The following is a 12,128-nucleotide window of genomic DNA, read 5'->3' as shown; positions in this document are numbered from 1 at the left end:
CTCACATTATGTTAGTTATGCAATAACTGGAGTTACTTATCACTTGTTCTTTCACAACTCTATTAAATCATAAAACTTCTGCTTAGTTTCTCAGAAATGAGACATTCTCAGAACTAGTGGAGAAATCATTCTGGACTGTGTCATTTTCATTATCACACCTTGTGCCAGGACTCAACTGAAATTGGGTTCTCTAGACACTGACGCCTCTTTAATGGGATTGAGGTACTTAGGACAAGGTTCCCAAATGTGATTCAACTTGAGTGTTTCTTCATTGCAGAAAATACTTAAGCCACATGCACAGAATTAAAATTCTGTGTTCGTAGCTTAATCATTCAAAACCTTGTGCTCAGGGGGTTGGACTCTCGGTTTTTCCTGAGTTAATGGGTTGTTGGCTGTCCTCGATATAGCCTTGGAAAAGCCTCTTCTCCGCTGCGATCCTGGTTCTCTGTACCCTGGAACCATTAATCCCTGCCTTTCCAGCTTTATGTCTTACATGTATATGACTTTATCCATAGTTCTGCTTGATTATCTTTTGCATTGCCATATTTTTTTTAAAAGAAGTCTAGCCAAAATAATAATAAAAAAAGTACCGCTATTCAAGTGTGAGTCTGGACATGCATATTAATTCCATATTGGCATGTGGTTTTTTTGCTCAGAATATTTATTTTGATATGCATTTCAAAATAAAGATTAGTTTATGATTTTAAGTAACTATTTAAACTGCAGTGACTTATGTTGCAACTGTAAGAGAAGTACCAGCAGCATCTACAGGGCAGGGAAGGGGGTCAGACTGATGAAACCTTCTCCATTCAAGTCCTGCTCCATCCCCATCTACCATGTTTCATCAGAGCTTCCATCTCTCATAGCTGTCAGGCACGGACTGAAGGATTCCGTTCTTCCTATCCTCCCAACCTGCATCTCAGGACCACAAATTGTCACATGAAAACTCACTCTATTTTCATACTTAGAAAAAAAAAAATAGATAGGAGACAAATTTCAAATCCAGATTTGTTTTGGATCACAGACTGTATTTCTGTCTGTTTCTATTCCTTGAACACACTCAGTTATATGGACTTCAGAGTAAATGTCCATCCTAAATTTATCTTCCCGACGTAGATCTTGCAGTGCAATTTCTCTCAGAGGCAAACTGGTAGTATTTTTGGATAGATGAAGTAAGTGCTGATTCTAATGTTTCACCATTTCCCAATAAATCATTGTAGATTTGGAATGAAAACGAAACCTTTCAGTCACCCAAAATCCAGCTGGGTTTCTTGTAACCACCTTAAAAGAATTTAGGTTGCTCTAAATTTGCAGAACCTTAACTTAGAACTCCATATTTGAGGACTACATTGTCCAACTGTATATATAAGTTCCAATGTTCCTGATTTAAAGTATGTGAGTAGCTGGAATACTCAGCTGGTAGAAATTCTGCACTTGTTTTGTACACAGAATGTTCTGATTCCCACATTTTTGACTGTGGAATATTTATTTATTTATGTTATTTATTTCTCCAATTTGTCCCCGCCCATCTCCTCCTGTCGGGGGACTCTGGGCGGTTTACAACAATCGATTTAAAACAATAATCATAAAATACACAGAATAAGATACACTAATAAATAATATAAATAAAGGTAAAAATAAGGAATCCAGGTGGTGAAGAATCTAAAACAGTCCAAGTGTGGGAGGAGTGGTCTATAGCAACCATCCCCATGTAGATCTATATATATATATAGATCTATATAAAATATACTGATTGGAAGCATGCAACAAGAAGAACAATGTATTTCTGGAGCAACTAAAGTAACCGTTGTAACTCTTGGGAGAAAAAATACAGTTATAACTATATGCTTTTATTTATAGAATTGCTTTAAAGAATTAACGTTGTTGTTGACCTTGGTACTACTTTGACATTTGTATAATTAAATAATTTGCCAAACCTATATTTTCCTCATCTTACCAGAGAACCATGAAATGAAATACTTTGCAAATGATGAAAATGAACTCTTAAAATATGTATCAAGACTCTTAAAATATGTATCAGGACAGGCTTCAAATGGACAATTATCCAGGATAAAATAAGACACATAGCTGTAATTAAAATAATACATATAATACACAGGAACAATTATACTAAAAATACTATTTCAGCATTTGGAGAACAGCAATTGCAAAGTGACACTGCTCCTGAAGACTTCATGCAAAATAAGTTGGGTGCATCTGATAAGTAAAATATTGCTGTAATAATTTTGCACACAATAATTCTTAGGGCAATACAAGCACATACATTCATTTAGGGAAGCTGCTAAGACTGGGCTTTCCCCCAGGCATCTGAGCCAGTTGAGCGGAGTCTCCTCTGGGTTGTTTTGCTGAGGTGCGTCATCATATTTTGTATTTTGTATTAAATAAGGCACATGTTTTAATGCTATATGGCTATGGTATTATCTCCCCATACGTTTATTGCTTGTTTTCATGATGTATGCTGCCCAGCGTCACTTTGTTTGAGCTGGACAACCTCATTAATCTTTTAAATAAATGAATGAATCTGTGTATCAATACCAAAAAAAAAAAAGATTCTGAGTAAATTCATTAATTCATAAATACAACTCCTCAGTCAAGCTAGCTTTGTGAAATGAAAGAAAGAAAGAAAAGGAAGAAAGCCAAACTGTACTTATTCCAGTGCCAGAATTAATCCATCCGTAGATCCTATATCCACTTAAGGTTTTGTTTTGTTCTTTTAAATAATCTCTAGATCTGTAGAATTAATCTGTCTGTAGAACATAAACCAAAGTTAGCTTTCCCCCCCCGCCCTCTCTCCAATCAGTTCCCTCTGTGCTTGCTGTGTCTTCTGAGAATGTTGGTTCATCTTATAAAAAACATGTGTATTTTGAATATATAAGGCAAGGGAGAAAAGATTCTGTGATATATTAATACGAACTTGCTAAGTCTTTTCTTCAGAGTTGGTACATATATAATCTGTAGATCTTCCTGGACTAATATAGTAAACACTGGCATAAATATTTCCTCTCAGTGGATGTGTAACAAAATGACCTAAGAATGTTTTTTGATGTCATCAGTTGCATGAGGTAAGAAAAATGAATCAACTTGAAGAATTTAAAGGCACCCTATTACAGTGGAAAACAAGAGCAATAGTTATAAATATATTTAGATTATTGATATTCTACAGGCAATGTCAATATAATCTTCTGTGATGGAGGTAGCAACCATGGAAATATGGAATATCTAGAAGCACTGATAAATTGCTGATAATTCTCTCTCTCTCTCTCTCTGATTCATGAGTGTTTTTCTAAGCCTGACTGTCATTGATAGAACAATGTAGGTATGTATGTATATACTGTATGTACTGTATGTGTGTGTGTATACAGTATGTGTGTGTGTATACAGTATGTGTGTGTGTATACACACACAGACACACACACAGAGTATATGCATACATACATTGTTCTGAATCACAGAGATACAGTGTGTCTGTGTGTGTGTGTACACAAACACACTCACACTTGTTTTAGGTGCAATAGATGTCCTTATGTTTCCTCATATGGTATCATAAATGGGGGTGTAATTTGATCTAATTACAGATTTGACCTGCAATATCTCCTCGATCCTATAAATCTAGGCAAAATGTTGTTTGTTCTGGTTTAGAAAAAGTGGTATGAAATTGGAAAGAGAGATGCTAAAATTAAGTGTTGAAACAAACACTAAATATGAATTTCTGAAATTATCATATTTCAGTCCTAGAGATGGTATGAGATTGTGCATTGCTGGGTATTACCTAAAATGGTTTTCATCACGGGGAGATTTTAAAGACTTCAGGGAAGAAAAAAAACATTGTGAAAAATAAATACAGCAAAGAATCTTCTGAAGAAATTGCATTACATTTCTAACTCACTCTGACATGATGATTACTCCACTGATGGTATGTAGCTGTTATTGTTATTGTTGTTGTTTACCACTATCTTCATTCACCATTATTCTAATTTTGAATTATGGCCTAGAATTATCTCTTTACATAGAAGAGTGATTTCAAGGATAGTGATTCATATATGCAAGTTTTTATTTATTTTTTTTTAAAACGGCTAAAGGCAAAGAGACAGAAGTAGCGCCAGGGAACTTAGCTCTAAATCATGAACATTAACACCTATTATCACCAAATTGTAACACTGAGACTATTGAGTCAAGATATCCTTTTAGCCATTATTATCTCAGAAGAGGTTTGTTTTGTTTTGCTTTTGGTTTTAGGAATTCATAGGTACACTTTCATGTCTTTCTCCATTTAGCTTGAAAATCAAACCTGGCCTTTCACTGAGTTAGGGGATATATCACTTTTTTTGCTAAGCCAAATATACACTAGCTTCATATCACACATCTGGGCTGTTTATTGAATCAACCCATTTCATGGGTTTCCACAATACATTAAGTAATAGGGCTGTGCAACTCTTTGAGGGATCAGTTCACTTTGATGACTGTCAAGTGAAGCACTCAGCTGCCACTGCAAACCAATCCAATCCTCTTGTTTCTAGGAGCTAAGAGCAGTGAGCACTTTGCTTCCCTCTGTTTCACAGACCCTCCTCAGCATCCTTCAGGCTTTTGAAAATGCTGGAAGGTGCTAAGAGTAGACCGTGAGACAACGCCCCCACCCCCATTACATCCGCTGGCAAAAAATGAAAGAGGCACCTGCTTCTGCAAATGCCAGAGGATGCTAAGATGACATTTCAGTCTCCTCATAGACTCCTTCATCTCCTGAAAAAGCTGGAAGAGCCTTCTACATAAATGTGGTGCCTAGGTGGAAGCTTTGAAAGTAGAAAAGACAAAAAGGAAGAAACAGTGAAACCAGGAGATACAAAGAGCTTCCTTGAAAGTCAAGTGATTTAAAGCTAATCTAAGATGTCATGCACAGAATTATTGAATAATACATTATACAAAATATTCTGGGTTCAGGATTGATAACATCAAAAATAATTAATTTTAGCATGTTATGTGAATGTAGTCCTCTGTTCCTTAACTAACCTGGCTGAGTATGACATAGACCTTAGCCAAAATTTCATTAATTTACAATTGTGCTGAAATGTTCCCACATTTTGTTTATCTCTTGTATTCCATAAACATAACTATAACATTGGGAAGAAAATAAATTTTGGAAATGTCAGTATTACATCTATCTATCTATCTATCTATCTATCTATCTATCTATCTATCTATCTATCTATCTATCATCTCTGTGTTTCAAAAACACATAAAAGAGGAACTATATATCTGCTGTAATGTTTAGCAAGTTCCTTTCATACAGGTAATTTTGATCAACAGTGAATCTCTTGGCCCAATACTGTAATACAACAGACAAAGTATATTCTAAGCAAAGTGGATATGTTTCCCTTTAAAAGAAAGACATCAAGGTTTTTAAAAGGTGATAGTAAAAGTAGGCTGGGCTAGACAGATCAGATCCTCAGCTATATTTAGAGATTGTATCCCTATGCATAATTGCATCATATTGTACATCACACTGCACATAATGAATGTCATCTGTATTTGTAATCAAATTCTGATGTCTCACTTTACTCCCATGGCATACATATATCATATAGATTCAAAAATTGGTATCTCAGTTCATAGAGCAGAAAAGCAAAAGTGCATTGAAATAAGAAATCAAATTTTCTACACATCAATTTTGAGACAGATGTGCTGGGATCAAAGACACAACAGTAACTCTGATTTATAATATGGTTTTGCAGGTACAGTTATTTGAAATTTCAGAAGTGGAAAATCAGTCACGTGTAATGGAGTTCATTTTGTTGGGATTTGGAGAACAACAACTTCTTCAGACTCCTCTGTTCTTATTGTTCCTTGTCATTTATGCTGTGACTATGGCTGGAAACATCCTCATCATTCTGCTGGTTCTCACAGATCATCACCTTCATACACCCATGTATTTTTTCCTTGGGAACCTCTCATGCTTAGAAATTTGTTGCAGTTCAAATATCTTGCCAAGAATGCTTTCCCATTTTCTTACGGGGACTATGACTATTTCAATCAGAGCATGCTTTGTGCAAGAATACATATTCGGTTCTTTAGGAGCTGTGGAATGCTGCTTATTATCTGCAATGTCCTATGACAGGTACTTGGCTATATGTAAGCCATTACATTATGTCACCATGATGAATGGCAAGTTGTGTCTCCAATTGATTGCCTTCTCTTGGATAAGTGGCACTTTTGCAAGCAGTTTGATAATTATCATAATGTCCAAACTTGCTTTCTGTTTTAGCAATAAAATTGATCATTACTTCTGCGATACCCTTCCAATTATAGAACTTTCCTGTAGTGATACATATACAACAAAACTGCTTCTCTACATTGTTAGCTCTATAGTCACTTTTCCTCCTTTTACATTGACTTTATCAACATACATTTATATAATTGCAACTATAATGAAAATCCCTTCTTCCAGAGGGAAGCAGAAGGCATTTTCAACCTGTTCTTCTCATCTCTTGGTAGTCACTATTTTTTATGGCACATTGATGAGTATTTATGCAATACCAAACACCATAAAAGTGAGTGGTCTTCATAAAGTGTTCTCTGTCATCTACACCATCCTAACCCCCATGCTTAATCCTATCATATATAGTCTGAGAAATAAAGAAGTGAAGGTTGCTTTGAAAAGATTCAGGTCATTGATTTTTGTTCAAATTCATAAGAAAAGTCAGATTTAAGAACAGTGAACTGTACTAGTTTCCCATACATGCTTTCAAAAAGTTATCTTAAATTGGTGGATATTTTTAAAGATCTATTATCATGTCATAGCTGCTATGTAAATATTTATTGTCTGTACTTCTGTATGGAAAGGAATTGTAAGGTCATTAGCAATGGTAGTACACACTATGTATAAAATTATTAATAAAAATAGATTATTTGATTTAACTTTATCTAAGGTAGTTGTAAAGTCTACATACTCATTTAAAAGTCTGAATCGTATTCAACATGCAAAACGTTCCTTTAACTATCCTATTAAACAAATGCATGGTTCAGTTTTTCACCCATCTGAAAATCAATCTGCTTATTTCATCCCTTCTCACCTGCTCAGCCATGTTGTCTTCAGAACACATGGAAGCTTAGGAAGATTTACTGAATAGCAGCAATCTATTGTAAATGTATACTGTATAAAAGGCAAGTTGTAAAAGGAAGCATTCACACAAAAAGAGTAAGAAAGATCCTGGGCGGGGGGAATGTTGGGAGAGATTTAGAAGTAAAAGAAAGAGATTTCTTTTACAGATGTAAAAGAAATCCATCACAAATTTCATTGGTCTCTATATAGTCATTAGTTGTTCATTTCTCATGGGTTTTTCTCATGTTGCACAAACAAACATAATTTTACCCCATAACCCAAACTGGATAAAATAACTTTTTAGCACTTTAAAAATTCATGGATTGATCCCAGTTTCTAAGAAAAAAATATAGCCTTTGGATGTAGCAGATACATGCCCCTTCATTGCTACTTTTTTTAGGGCAGTAATTCAGACTATATTAGATGCAGACTAGGCAAACTTTTGACTGGCTGTGAGGTTCTTGACAGCAGCTTAAAACCAAAATTGATTATTTTCCAATGACAATTCTTACAGTTATCTTTAGTAAGATGTGTTGAGATTAATAGAATGGGGCTTTTAGGATCCCAGAAACTGAACTATTTTCAGTTTAGAACCAGCATACATCTATGTAGGGTACATTAGGACAGAAACTTTCTGATTTTCTTTATAACAACCTTCATATGATCCAGGAAGAAGATCTCTTCATTGATAAAAGCTGGAACCTGGAAGCCTGCAGCTGGTTTTTTATACAATGGTCTCCTATATCTTTATTAAGCTGGAACAGACTTTTATAGGCTCTTTTACAATTCTGTAGTAAATGAAGGTTTTACTATTTAAAAATGACTAAATCTTTCCCTGCTTCCTTTGCCCACTTCCTGTATGCAATGGAACATTTGTGATGGCATATCATTTGCACTTTCATTCACAGTAAAAATAACCATCATCAAAACCTCATCTTATACTTAAACTACTGAACCTCAATTGAAAGCCTCAGAGAGAATCAGATGCTCTCAACTTGGACCGTATATAATGCTCTGAAAGGTGCTCTCTCAATTCTACCATGAAATATAATCTATTACTACAACAATGTGATAATTTCCTTAATATTTTGGGAAGGATGTAAGGGAACTCATGCAGTTTCAAATGACAGACAACCTCCACTTGCTCACTGTATTGACCTTCTGGTTGAGGAGTCTAATGTCACAGAAGCACCCCAGACTTGAAGACATGGATCATAGAATCTTAGGGTTGAAAAGGACCTTGGAGGTTAAACACCTAGCTTGAAGTCTCCGTACTTTCCATTGTGATCTCAGGGAAAGCTCCAAATGAAGTATAATTAGGGAGGTCCAATTACTTTAGCAAACTGATCACCTTAGTTTATCCCTCTGAGCTGAAGTACACATTAATCTCTCTCCCCCAATATCTGGGAAGGATAACATATTTCACATTGTCACTTTTTACTTTTGTATCAGATCTGACCAAAACTTTCTGAATGGTAGCTGTCCAATATCAGTGATTTACTTGTGGTATTGGTCATAAGCCTTGATATTATCTCAAAGTGAAAAAAAAAATAATGCAATAATATAAGTTTGAAGGTTATTTTCATTTAATTTATAATATTATTATTTTAATATCCCCATTCCCATGTTTAACTTCCATCTCCCAAAGGTGAAAACAATTTTTAAAGTATTTGCAATTGTTGCTGTCCCAATACATTTGCAACCATCAGGGAATGGTATACCCTCTTGTATATTCCTTCTGTTCAGCTCTGGAGAGGGGAGCTGATGAGTCATTCCTCCATAGGAACTCTGAGTATGACATATAAAGAAAATCTCATATTCAATTAATTGTTGGTGATTTCTGTTTCCTTTATTTCTGCTTTATCTGGCAATAAAATAAAACTAAATAAAATTTCATTTTTATTCATTTGTTAGAGAAATGGGTTTATAAATCCAACTACAGTGCAGTTTTCTTGTATCATAGAGAAAGAAATATGGAAATAAAGATGCCCATAATTATGTGCTCAGCCTAACAAATTTATGTCTAACTTTGAAGTTCCATGATATTGCTTTTTTTTTTTTTTTTGCTGAGCACTACATAGAAGAAGCAGCAGAATTCCAAGTACCAGGAATGGTAAGAGGTCTGGATAAGATAAGACAAAAAAATATAACCAAATGGATTATAGAACTGAAAGAGTTCTGAAGAAATTCTATTTTAGCTCTTGGAATACTGGACCAGATGTTTGCATTCCTATATTTGTCATGACTACTCCATTGAAGGTACATAGTTCTTTTGTTCCCTATGAAGTGCTATTTCTAAAATGCTGCCTATATGTATATATTTAATTAATTTAATTATTTTTTATCCCACTTTTATTATTTTTATAAATAACTCAAGGTGGCGAACATACTTAAATGATGGGCTTCAGCAAGAACTGTCTAGACATGTCATTAGCATAAGTTATAGATTATGAAAGTTAAATGAATTAGTAACTGGTACTGAAAACTAAACTGGAAGAATAAGAGGCTACAATACAGTGTCATATTCTAAATCAGAAAACCCTAATATCACAGCAGTAAATACTCAACCGAATGAAATGATTCCTGAGATCAATATCCAGGTCCCTACATAGTAACATAAATCTTTAATATCCTTTGAAAACTATTAAAGAGGGAGAGAGAGAGAGAAAAATCAATGTACACGTCATTGAACAAAAGCTATCAAGAAACATCAACATTCATAAGAGAATTAAGAGGCTACTTATCTCAAATAAACATTTAGAACAACGGCCTATTATAGTAAATGGCATATATTTTATATAGTACAAACACACAAGAAACAAATTATTGTACAAATTAAGTTGCATGACTGAGAAAGTTATTTCCATCTGAATAAATATCAAAATATATGTCATTTTGAATTAAAAATTCTTCATTACTGCAAAAGCTTCATTACTTATATATCATAAGAATTTGGATAAAGATTACATTAGTGGTTTGGTTTGGCTTGCTTTGTGTGTGTGTTTGTGTGTGTTTTTAATCAGTTCATAAAAACTGTAAAAGAAACCACAGTGTTTTGGGGGATATATCAAAGAGTGAATAGGGTTTACTACTTTTCTCTAAAAAAATATTATTACTTGTTTCCAATTATTTCATGAACATATGAATCATGGAAAATTCAAGGAAAGATTAATCAGGAGTCTATATCTATATTTGTTTCTTCTGTTTTCACATATTTTGAAAATGAAGAAAAAATATTAATATAATTTGCAATAATTGTTTTATTTTAGGAACAGTTATTTGAAACTAAAGAGTTAACAAATCAGACAAATATCAACAAATTCATTCTGCTTGGATTTGGAAATCAGAAAATCCTACACATTCCTCTCTTCCTAGTGTTCCTCCTCATCTACATGGGGACCATAGCTGGGAACCTACTCATTATTCTACTGGTTGTCCTTGATCAACACCTCCACACTCCCATGTATTTTTTCCTGGGGAATCTTTCATGCTTGGAGGCCTGCTGCAGCTCAAACATCTTACCACAAATATTATCCAGCTTTCTTACTGGAAGCAAGGTGATTTCATTGAGGGCCTGCTTTGTACAGCATTATTTGTTTGGGTCTTTTGTATCTGTGGAATGTTACCTGTTATCAGCAATGTCCTATGATCGGTATTTAGCTATATGCAAACCGCTCCGTTATGTCACCATGATGAATGGCAGAATGTGTTTCAGACTGATTGCCTGTTCTTGGATTACTGGTTTTCTGGCAACTGCAGTAACACAGTTTATCATGTCTCAGTCAACTTTATGTGATAATAAAATTGATCATTTCTTTTGTGACACCTTCCCAATTATAGAATCATTTTGTGGTGACACCCATGCCTTCAAACTGTTCCTTTATGTTTTAAGTTCTATATTTACTTTTCCACCATCTATATTAACTCTAACCTCTTATGCTTTCATTATTTTAGCCATAGTAAGGATGCCTTCTACTAGAAGGAAGCAGAAGGCATTTTCCACCTGTTCTTCTCATCTTTTGGTAGTCATTATTTTTTATGGTACACTGATGAGCATCTATGCAATACCAAATACCATAAAAGTGAGTGGTCTTCGTAAAGTGATCTCTGTCATCTACACCATCCTAACCCCCATGCTTAATCCTATTATATATACTCTGAGAAATAAAGAGGTGAAGGATGCCTTCAACAGATTTATTTCCTTCCTCTTTCTTCAAATTTATAGAAAAATCAGGTATAAAAACAGTTGAATGTGTCATTTTCATGCCATTCTAGAGATAGGATTTCATCTTGCATTTTCATAATCTGATAAATTCCATTTTTCAGTTTCATCTGAGTGTCAATACCGATAAAGACCTTTGGAAGGAAACATATTTTGAGTTGTAAAGATAAATAATTTCTGTGTGTCTGCAGAAAACAGTTACTAACTGGGATGTCTTTTGAATATGGTACATTGATTTAAACAGTTGAATCAGTACATTGGAATACATTCAAAACTATGTTGCTTTCTTATTATTAAAACAGACAATTAATATTTGTATATTATCTTCTCTCCCTTTCTCTCTCTCTCTCTGTGTCTGTGTCTGTGTGTCTTTGTGTATCCAAATACTCTCACACACAAGATGCCTGACTAGGAATGAGATCATCACTATTTTAGTTCTCCTTTAGACACCAAAGATAACTTGACAATTTGGGCCAGTCACTTTCTCTCAGCCCTTGACTGGAAAGTTAAAATATATCTTTCTAACCTGTGATGGACCAATATGGTACATTTTAGTTCACACCTTAGAAAGAACAGGCTTTCATCCTACATGGATTAATCTGGGTTGATAATAGTATATGTAATAACAAGACTGAACATAGGAGATTTCCTTCTACGAAGGCATTATTTCTCCTAAGCATGAATAGAAAAAAAGTGTAACAAGGTAACTAAAGTTTGAATTTACAGAATGTGAAGAACAGCAGACGGGTTTGACAGACTGTTTAGGAAAATCAAATAGAATCAGTGATTAAC

At 34.4% G+C, this 12,128-nt stretch overlaps 2 protein-coding genes across 2 annotated transcripts; both read left to right on the top strand.

Moving 5' to 3' along the window:
- Nucleotides 1-5,735: 5,735 nt before the first annotated feature.
- Nucleotides 5,736-6,722, top strand: LOC134496477 (olfactory receptor 1M1-like). The gene has a single exon (XM_063302206.1). It carries the CDS (start codon nt 5,736-5,738, stop codon nt 6,720-6,722), a length of 987 nt encoding a protein of 328 aa, XP_063158276.1.
- Nucleotides 6,723-9,268: 2,546 nt separating this feature from the next.
- On the top strand, nt 9,269-11,364 carry LOC134496476 (olfactory receptor 6C4-like). Its single transcript, XM_063302205.1, has 2 exons — nt 9,269-9,373; nt 10,384-11,364. The coding sequence occupies exons 1-2, from the start codon at nt 9,269-9,271 to the stop codon at nt 11,362-11,364; spliced, it is 1,086 nt and encodes a 361-aa protein (XP_063158275.1).
- Nucleotides 11,365-12,128: the final 764 nt, after the last annotated feature.

Source organism: Candoia aspera, chromosome 4 (assembly GCF_035149785.1).
Source record: "Candoia aspera isolate rCanAsp1 chromosome 4, rCanAsp1.hap2, whole genome shotgun sequence".
NCBI classification, from domain to species: domain Eukaryota; kingdom Metazoa; phylum Chordata; class Lepidosauria; order Squamata; family Boidae; genus Candoia; species Candoia aspera.
The sequence above is the reverse complement of the archived record's forward strand: the minus strand, read 5'-3'. Positions and strand labels throughout refer to the sequence as shown.